Source organism: Triticum aestivum, chromosome 5B, assembly GCF_018294505.1.
Source record: "Triticum aestivum cultivar Chinese Spring chromosome 5B, IWGSC CS RefSeq v2.1, whole genome shotgun sequence".
Classification (NCBI taxonomy): Eukaryota; Viridiplantae; Streptophyta; class Magnoliopsida; order Poales; family Poaceae; genus Triticum; species Triticum aestivum.
Window position 1 is genome coordinate 557,765,480 of NC_057807.1, and position 10,153 is coordinate 557,775,632.

Consider the following 10,153-nt stretch of genomic DNA (forward strand, 5'->3'; position numbering starts at 1 on the left):
TTCTCTTACTCCTCGTTGTGTTCGACACTCTACTTATAAAAAGATTTAGAATTGACTCTCTACACTTGTGAGTCATCACCATCTTCCTCTAACTACTAAATTCGGACCCTGTGATGTTGCGAGATGGAGCAATGACAGCGGCCAGGGGAGGCCAAGATCCCTCACGTCCTCCTTGCGTGGCAACGCCTTTGTCTCAGCACCACACGTGTGTCGTCGATGACCACTAGAGTTCCAATGGTGGTCGTGCTCTTCCACGGTGACGACTATGGCATGCACCCAAAGCACGTTGTGGTCTAGATTCAGGTTGGTTGTGGTCATTGCCAAATGAGTGCGTCGTGCTCCCAGCGATCAGGTGCTCCCCCTCCGACCCTCTCTTTTTAAAGATAGCTTGTGGATGCAAATCTTGTGTTGCTTTCGTTGGCGAAATTTGCACAGATTTTCTTCAAAACTTTTCCGTACATGGACATGCAAGAACTTTGACGGGAAAGCAAAGGTGCACACCATGGTAAGTAGAATTTCTCTCTTTTTTCATTCAATTTTTTTTGATACATTCATTCAATTTAAATGGATATGAATTTTTTAGGGAGAATTAATATTTTTTGAGCGAACTTAGGGAGAATTAATTTTTTTTAGACAAATTTAGGGAGAATTAAGCCCAGTTCTTTTACCAGAATATGGGGATTCTCCCAGAATCCGACCCCTAATTAGATAGAATCGGGCGTCGGATTCAGGGAGAATCTCCACATTCTGGAAAAAAAACTGGGCCTTAGATGGATATGATGACACAGATCAATTTGTTGAAGAGCCCATGGGCCTTTTGACGGGATTCACAAATCGGGCGTTCACTCAAACATAGATGGGCTTGTCTAAAGAAAAACTGAAACATACTACATGGGCCTGAGCTCGGTAGGCTCCTCCCACCTGGGTTCACCACCACCGCTGCTTAGCCCGGAATAGATTCCTCCTACCCTCGTCTCGTGCGTCGTGTCCAAACCCCAAACCCTCACGCGAAGTCACCCACCCCGGCGACGGCGATGGATCTCCGCCGCCCGCCGCGCTCGACGTCCGGCGGCGTCGAGCCCAAGATCCGCCAGGTGGGCTTCGTCACCCCTGGCGTTTCGGCCCCGTCCGAGCCGCCCGCCGCCGCCGCCGCGGCGGTATCGCTGCCTGGCGCGGCCGCCGGGTCGCCTCCGGCGTCGGACCTCTCCCCGGGCTCGCTCTCCCCCGTCATGATCCCTCCTCCGCGGCACGTGGATCACCTCTCCCCCGACTCCCCCTCTCCGCCGGCGTCCGACGTCCTCCTCCTCGCGTCCTCGGCGCCTCAGCCTTCCTCCATGCGCTTCGCCGCTGCATCCGAGTTTGGAGAGGAGGATTCGAGGTCCCTGGCCCCTTCCGCGGGGGAGCTAGGTACGCGGCCCCTATCCGATTGGAGTAATATCACCCCACATCCTCATCAGTTAGCTAATTCGGTTGCCATAGCTATGAAGTAGAGGAATGGTTCAGACTTTTAGCCTTTTGGGGGATTGTGGCCTTGTGAGTGAGAAATTCCCTGGACGATAATTTCATTTGGCTAAGCGTATATAAGGGGCCCTAGGTGGGCAAACTCCCTCATTTCAGCTAAGCTGCACTTGCCCCAGCCCCGTACTTGGTTCTCGTTACAAGACTTTGCTGTCACCTGTTGACCGAACCAAACACTAGTTAAGTTGGCAATTGTCATGTGCATCACGAGTAGGGATGCATGCGGCCATGTCCGCAAAGTCTGCATCCACCCATGTTGTTGTTCGTTTCTGTATTGGCACGGTTATTATAGCAGCAGCGATTAGTGTATTTACGTCCACGCAGACACACGTGGACTCGGCGACACATCACGAGAGTCCCGCTGATAAGAGCGGGCCAAATTGGCTCTCCTTGGCTCCTTGCAGTATTTTCTAGCCCTGCCTTGCCACGAAATGCTGTGATTTTGTAGCACTTCTAAATGTATAGCCTAGAAAAAGGAGGCTAGAAGAATTCTAGCCTGTGATCCAAACGTTCCATGGTTTTAAAGCCTTAACACTTTGATTTTATAAGATAAATAAAGATGACTAGAATAAAAGTGCTGAACTCAATTCATGCTTCATCACTAAGACATTGAAATTAGATGATTTCATGGAGAAAAGAGGCCCACGTGAGCACACTTAGTAAGGTATTATCATCCCATCCCCAAATCCTAGAAACGACAGAAACACTTTACAGGTCATAATGCAGCTGTGATGTGCTTGAGCTGTAAAGTTCATGCCATTGAGGTCGAGGGCAAATCACGTTTGATGACCATGGGACGCTTCATAGCCGCAACCGCAAGCAGTGAAGCATTTCTTTTGCTGTAGACTAATAAGGTTGGGCATTAGCTTGTTGTGATCCTGTCTGGTGGGGTTAAGATGTCATGTTGCAAGTGGTAAGTAAATTGTGTCCAGTTGTGAGCTGCTTGTAGAAGTAGCAAAGTCGAGTTTACTTCATTCCTGAGCCATGGCATCAGGTTGTCACTTCTTAATGATGCACTAAGTGGTCTAAATAGTTGTTGCTTCTCAAGCTTGCTCTTAGCATTTTGCGTGGCCTCTAGTGTTATTGAGTAATTTTATCATAGACTACATTTTTTTCTTCATCTTCCTAGTTTTACTGAGCTTCTAGTCTGGAGGAATTAAGGCCACTTTGTTTACCTTGCACTTGCTAAAAGAAAATCAGGTGGATATAGTATTTACATACTGTGTCTTTTTATACACCTGTTTTGCCTTAATATTTGTGGAAGTTCTTGAAATAACATATTGATTTTCTTTAATTTCCACATGATTTGTTGTTTATTTCATTCAGAAACAAACAAGGGAGATTTGGCTGAAATAAGGAATGAAGATGCTCCAGCGTCCATTCCGCAAAAGCAGAAACCTTCTAAAGCAGAGAGGCGTGCTATTCAGGAGGCTCAGCGTGCTGCGAAAGCTGCCGCGAAGGAGGCAGGTAATACATTGTTTTCAGCCTTATATATAGTATGGTAATAATAAAACCTTCTCATCCACCCCCACTGTTTTTGGGTGTATTTTGGCTTGGTGACAGATGTGCTGCTTTGCAAAGTGAAATTTTAACTTCCAAATAGGTTTAGGCAATTAATTGTAAATAGAGCTCACTTTCTGATGGATTCACATTTATTTACGATGATCTGAAACATCTATATTGGAGCCACAACTTCCTAGCATGACGGTCACATTAATTTGGACTGTAGGTTTATCAGGAAAGTCTACAGGCGCTGCTTCTGGGGCTAATCCTGCAACATCCAAGCAAGCTAAGCCAGCTAAAGTTTCTCAGAAGAAAGATGTGCCCCCTGCTCCAAGTACAGTTGCTTCTGAGAAGAAGGTGACTGAACGCCAACCAGAGAGAGATAGAAAAAAAGATGTTCCTCATCCGAGAATGCAGTTTGATGACGTGCATCGGGTGGAGAAAGCAAAAAAACGTGCAATTGTCAACCAATCAGAGGCTCGAAACAGAGTTGAATTGTTTAGGCATCTGCCACAGTACGTCCATGGCACTCAACTTCCTGACCTTGAGTCAAAATTCTTTCAACTCGAACCAATTCATCCTTCTGTGTACAAGGTAATTGCTATTCATCTACTCTACCCAAAATGTTATCTATATGTGACATAAATACTTTTGTTCTTCAATCTCAAGTATGGTCATGTGATACTGATTTGTTGTTCATCACACATTAACTCTTCATGCATTTAGGCGGATTACGGTATAGGAAACTAAGTATGTAACATTCCATTTATCAAGAATTAATAAATACTAGTGATAGTTTCGTGACATAGATAAAAAAATAATCTGCAGCTATCTTTGATTCCTCTCTCTCCATTGTGGTCTGAAACTACATGCTTCTGTCCTTGTGTTACCCTTAGTTTAGTTTCAAGCACAGAATATTTTATGTATGGGAGAATGTGTGATGCTAGAGCGTTTATGAAACAATCATTTTCCTTTTCTGCCCCTTTTATTACAAATGTCAAGTATCATGCTCCTCCAGGAACAACTTGAGGGTTTTGGAGCTATTTTTAGTAAACAACCATTTTGGCCAAGAACAAAATAACTCATGTTTACCTTTTGTGTATAATGCCTAATTATTTAAATTTGTTTGTGAGATCACTGAAGCACTTTACACTCACCAACTACAACATCAAATGGATCATATGATGTGAATGGTGTTACCTTAGAAGTGTCACGTAGGATATATGCTGTGGTGGAGAAGAGAGAAATCAGAAGAGAGAAAAATTGCCTTCTTTTAATTAAAAGATGATGTCCTATCAACAATTTCTCTCACCACATGTGTTGTTAATAGATTTGCTGATCTGGTAATTACTTACTGGCTCAACTTGGTCCTTAAATATACCAAGAAGGCCAGGTAAAACTAGTTAACGGTGTTCTTTTAATTTGCTTGACTGAATGTTAATTTCAGTTAAGTTAAATAACTCTTCTTTTCTTCGCTATCTTTCAGGTTGGGCTCCAATATTTGTCTGGTGAGGTATCTGGTGGCAATGGTCGTTGCATAGCAATGCTTCTTGCGTTCAGAGAGGCAATAAAAGATTACTCCACACCGCCAAATAAAACTCTCAGCAGAGACCTTACTGCAAAAGTCAGTAGTTATGTGTCATTTTTTATTGAGTGCCGTCCACTCTCAATTAGCATGGGCAATGCTATCAGGTTCCTGAAAAACAGGATTGCCAAGCTACCAATTACATTGTCGGAGTCAGAAGCCAAGGCCAGTCTTCAGTCTGATATTGATCGTTTTATTAATGAGAAGATAGTTGTTGCAGATCAGGTTATTGTCAGTCATGCCATCACAAAAGTCAGAGACGATGATGTCTTGCTAACATATGGGTCATCATCAGTTGTTGAAATGATTTTGGAGCATGCTCATGAACTTGGTAGGAAGTTCCGTGTTATAGTGGTGGATTCTCGTCCCAAGCTCGAGGGCCAAGGATTACTGCGTAGATTAGTGGCAAAGGGCATTAACTGCACATATACTCATATAAATGCAGTTTCATACATCATGCATGAAGTTACAAGAGTTTTCTTGGGTGCATCCTCGATATTATCAAATGGAACAGTTTATTCCCGAGTTGGCACAGCATCCGTGGCTATGGTGGCACATGCATTTGGAATTCCTGTTTTGGTTTGTTGCGAGGCATACAAATTTCATGAGAGGGTGCAACTTGATTCTATATGCGCTAATGAGCTTGGTACGCATATGTTCGTGTATGCATTGTAAGTATACATTCCGGTCATGCATAACAAGTTTCTTACACAATTTTTTGCTCAGGTGATCCAGATGTGATTTCAAAAATTCCTGGGAGGACAGATTTGGGCGATCTTAAGAACTGGGGTGACAACGAGAATCTCCAACTGTTAAATCTCATGTATGTACCTGAATACCATCTGTGGAATAGTTTCTTATAGATCCATTAATTTTACTTTGCATCAAAATAATTTTGCACACCTGATAGGTATGATGCAACCCCTTCTGATTATGTGTCGATGATCATAACGGATTATGGAATGGTAAGATACTCTTAAGCTTCTGGCCGTGGTCCATGCCGTTGTATATCGAAAGCTATTCATATATGGTATCTTTTCAATTTGTTGTCCTCACATAAACACAGTTATTGAATTTGGCTATTAGCAGTATAGCAAATGTTCATTCTATTACCAAATTTTACTAGCCTAGGATACAGTTTATTTCGTTTTAATGCTTTTACTATGGATGCACTTCATTGTGCTGTTAAGTGATCAAGTTAACCATTATTGTAAGCTGTCTAACAGCTGTCTGCTTAGGATTCTGTTAAGAAACAGAAACAGTATCAGTGTTGTAAACTCGATCTACTTGTGTTACAGATTTTATAGAACCAACTGGAAACTTTGCAGTTAACATTTGAGCTTTGACCCAAGTCAATCGAATTCCTTTTTGTAACATCCATTAATCTGACGAGAAGTTATTTAGGCATGCCGCGGTTCAGCTCTGAACATCTACATCTGTTGTTTCTTTTTATGGTTGGATTAAAAAATATACATTATTGGCATCTGTTTTTGTTAGTTTTTACTAGCAAACAAGTCCATGCGTTGCAACGGTGAAAAAATCACACGCTTCTAATTTGGTAAGCATGGCTTAAGATTCTCCTCCGTCCACTATTTCACTACGGCGTCCCACCAGTTTATGTTAATCCTCTTTCCCGTACTCGCCGACGGTGGCCATGATTGTTCACCTAATCACAATGCCCTGGACATGCTCAATCCCAAGGCGATGAGCTCGATCACCGCACGACACCTGCCATTGTGCTTCACTACTGAGTAAATGCCAGACTCCGAGATACTTTCACCGTGTTCTTTCATAAACAAATACAGTATATTTCAACGGTGTTTCTCGATTTTATATTAAAAAGAAGTAGGGCAAGGGTCCTTTTCCCCTGATCTCGTTTTTCCTAGGGAACTTCCGAAATTTGGTTCCTCTGTCTCAATTGCACCACAGAATTACAAGGTTTGAGAAGAGTAATGGCCAAATCTCTCTCATCCTCCCTTGTAATCGTGCCAGCATTCCAATGCCTTGGCACATCCTAATACGCTAGTGGGGGTCACACATGCACGGGCATTCTCTTTCAGGGGGCTACAGATACCATCACCAGCCATACTCCAGGAGACAACCAACCAGCAGCGATTCATCCAATATCCCACGAGCCAACAAGCCAGGCAGAGTCAACCTGCGTGCAGTGCATGTCTTTCATTTATTATTGGGCCTCAATCTCTCCTATTGGTAGGTGCAGTAATCGGGCACAATTCATGGCGTTAAATTCCTTCCTCCCCATAGGAAAACATGGCCCACACCTCACCGTTCGTGTGTTAATTCTTGATGCCGTTCATTGATTCTCTAGGCAACTCATGGTGCATATAAACTGATGAAATTTGCTATAAAGGAGCGAGGTGGGACTATTTAATTGTTAAACGAAATGTTTATAATAGCACAAGCATAAGCTAGGTCAGTTGGTTGTAGTTTTATCGAGGGGAGGGAAGGACGTGAGTTCGATCTCCAACCAAAGCAATTATTTTTCGTTGATCCTTGGAAGCCCAGGAGTAGGCCCAGTGACGTACCTAGCTAAAGGAGGCAACGGCCCAAAGTCGTGCTTGCTAAACCATACGAACTGTTTTTGGCTTTTATTAGGACTATGGATTGACTCTCAGTTGCTAAGACTGCAGGTTGATATGTAGATTTTTGTGGGGCTAAAACATAAAAGGAGCACAAAGGACCTAGCTAAAGGAGGCAACGGCCCAAAGTCGTGCTTGCTAAACCATACAAACTGTTTTTGGCTTTTATTAGGACTATGGATTGATTCTCAATTGCTAAGACTGTGGGTTAATATGTAGATTTTTTGGGGTTAAAACATAAAACAGCACAACGGACCAAGAATATCAATTCAATTCTCTTTATCATTAGTAAATAGTAGGTATAGATACTAATGTTGTACTTACGTGAAACCAATTCTTGCAAATCACATTGATTTAGTTGCAGGTCTTTAATATGCTTCCGGTATCTTGAACTTACTATTTTCTCTGCAGTCAGACATAGGCATGGCTTATGCTTGTGTTTGTTTAGGTCTCCATGATATGTATTAATGTGGTATCTATTGTTTCGTCCATCTAATTGATGTGGTTGTCTCGTTGTTGCAGCTTCCACCTACAAGTGTGCCGGTCATCGTGAGAGAGTACCGCAAGGAGCAGCTGTGGGTATAGATCTACTTGCAGTATGATCGCAGTTTTGGCAACTGTTGCTGCCTAGGTGCAGCATGAGTGGACATATACAACTTGTATGTTTTTGAGATGTGGGCTGTCAAACCTCTTTGCCGACTTACCGTTTTGTCTACTCAAAATGGTCGTCTAGTTTTGTTACCTGTGATTTCATGGAAATGCATTTGACTTGAAGTTTCTTTTGAGCCCTGTGGTTTCATGGACCAAGCATCCCCTTGTTGCTTTACCCAACAAGGGGATGCCAACTTTCATGGTAGAAATACTTTGCCAACTCCATTCCCAGTGTCATCGGGAGGCTGACCTTGCAAAGCCGAATATGTTTCCCGTGAAGGGAAATCCAAGCAAAGAGCTTGTGGCTTGGCTCTGCTGTAGCCTTCCAAATCTTTGTTTGGCTTGTTACCAAAGTGTATGGTATTTGTCGCCGTTAATCTTTGTTCGGATTGTTTCCTAAAGAGCTCTCATTTTGTCTCAGCTAGAACCCGTGATTTGGTTCAGCCTTGGCTTTCCAAATCAGTTGTGATTTCACACAGTCTCATGTGTTCCTCGTTGTGAAGGAATCACCTGGCAAAGAGATGTTGTCTCAACTAATGCCTTCCAAATCTGTTAAGGTTGAACTGAACAGATCAACCTGTCGATATCTGATCAGCTGGAAAAAATTCTTCCCGCAAAAAGAGTAGATACAACTTTTTACCGACTACTGAGAGTCTGAGGCTTTTTTTTTTTACAGCGAGAGGGTCCGAGACTATAATAAAATTCTCATCCCCTCCTCCCTTCATATAGCTAATTTTAAAACTTGCAAGCATTTTACCTAATTTGAGTTATCCACACAAAATTGCATCAAGAATTGTCCACCTTCCAGACACTAATCTAATGTGTACTCTTTTTTTTTGCTAAAAATCTAATGTGTACTCTACATTTATCTTCTTGCCTAGAAATTGAAAACAAATGCAATACACGAGTTGTCCATTCGGATTATCTAATTCGCAGTAAAATCCATGATCCTTACACGAACTGAACTATTTGTGTGTGAACATTATAAATTTATGTGAATCATAGCAGGTTTTGGATGGTTGAGATCCAGAGCGAAAGTGATCATCAATAGGCCCGTGATCTAGTAGACCCTCTTAAAGGAGGAAAGAGGTCTAAAATATCACTTGTTTTTGTACATTCACACCTCCTCCCGGCGATCGTGGGTTCCCTTCACCTCCTCCGGCAGTGGTAGGGTGGGAAAACTTCGGATCTCTGCTCTGACGTGGGTGTAGTTAGGTTTCTGGTCGGCGGCAATGCGGAGGCGGAGATGATGTCAGGGAGAATAAGTCTGCCACCTCGCCATCCCCTCAGCGACGACGTCTTCTGGGGCTTCATCGCCAATCTAGCGTCGACGTGGAGGTGGAAATGTTGTCGGGGAGAATGAGGCTAATTGGTTCGCTGCCAAAGTTTGGCATTGCCAATATTTGGTAAAACCAAAAGTTGCCAAAAATTGGCAACTTTTTAAGAGGTGGACAAAAACCAATTGGTAGCCAACCAATTGAGGGCCAAATTTTTAGACTTGCCAATAGTTGGCATGCCAATTGTTGGCACTAAACCAATTAGACTTGCCAATAGTGTCACTTCGCCACCCCCTCCACAACAATGTCTTCTAGGGCTTCGTCGCCCATTTTGGCGCCTTTTGGTGCTTGCGGGTCCACGTATCTTGTGTAATGCCCCGGATTCGATGCGCCAGGTGTCCGCCAGTTATTCGCCGTAGTTGCCATGTCATTTGCTTGCGTGTTGCATATTGCCATGTTGTGCATTTCATTTTGCATACATGTTCGTTTCTTGCTTTCGAGCATTTTCCCCGTTGTCCGTTTTGCAATCCGGCACTCCTATGCCCTCCGTCGTTCCCCTTTTGTCTCCTGTTGTGAGCGGGTGTTAAACGTTCTCGGAATGGCCCGAGGTTTGCCAAGCGGCCTTGGTACACCACCGGTAGACCGTCTGTCAAGTTTTGTGACATTTGGAGTCCGTTTGATACTCCTACGGTTAACCGGGTAGCCGCAAAAGCCTCTTCTGTCTTGCAGCCCAACACCCCTTCATAACAGCCCAAAAATCCAGCAAACTCCCCTCCATGCTCTCGGTCGTTCGATCATGATCGTGTGGGCGAAAACCGTGTCTCATTTGGACTCTCCTAGCTCCCAGAATCTATAAATATGCCCTCCCCGTCCAAATTCGCGGATGATTTCCACCCTAACCCTAGCAAACTTCCCTCCGCGCCGCCGGACGTGTCCGTCCCGAGCCGGACACCCCGCGCCGCCGCCGCCCGGCGAACCAGGGCGCGACACGTGGCACCCGGCCACCGCGCGCCGCCCCG

At 43.9% G+C, this 10,153-nt stretch overlaps 1 protein-coding gene across 1 annotated transcript; it reads left to right on the forward strand.

Moving 5' to 3' along the window:
* Window positions 1–955: 955 nt before the first annotated feature.
* Window positions 956–7,985, forward strand: LOC123113197 (translation initiation factor eIF-2B subunit delta). Its single transcript, XM_044534368.1, has 7 exons — window positions 956–1,407; window positions 2,845–2,985; window positions 3,248–3,615; window positions 4,508–5,252; window positions 5,333–5,429; window positions 5,517–5,571; window positions 7,729–7,985. Exons 1-7 carry the CDS (start codon window positions 1,035–1,037, stop codon window positions 7,789–7,791), a joined length of 1,842 nt encoding a protein of 613 aa, XP_044390303.1. The 5' UTR covers window positions 956–1,034; the 3' UTR covers window positions 7,792–7,985.
* Window positions 7,986–10,153: the final 2,168 nt, after the last annotated feature.

Excerpts from the sequence above, each read along its gene's own strand:
- LOC123113197 (XM_044534368.1), top strand. The coding sequence starts at position 1,035 with ATGGATCTCCGCCGCCCGCCGCGCTCGACGTCCGGCGGCGTCGAGCCC. Across the intron at positions 2,986-3,247 it reads AGCTGCCGCGAAGGAGGCAG|GTTTATCAGGAAAGTCTACA; the intron begins GTAATACATTGT and ends TTTGGACTGTAG. Across the intron at positions 3,616-4,507 it reads TTCATCCTTCTGTGTACAAG|GTTGGGCTCCAATATTTGTC; the intron begins GTAATTGCTATT and ends GCTATCTTTCAG.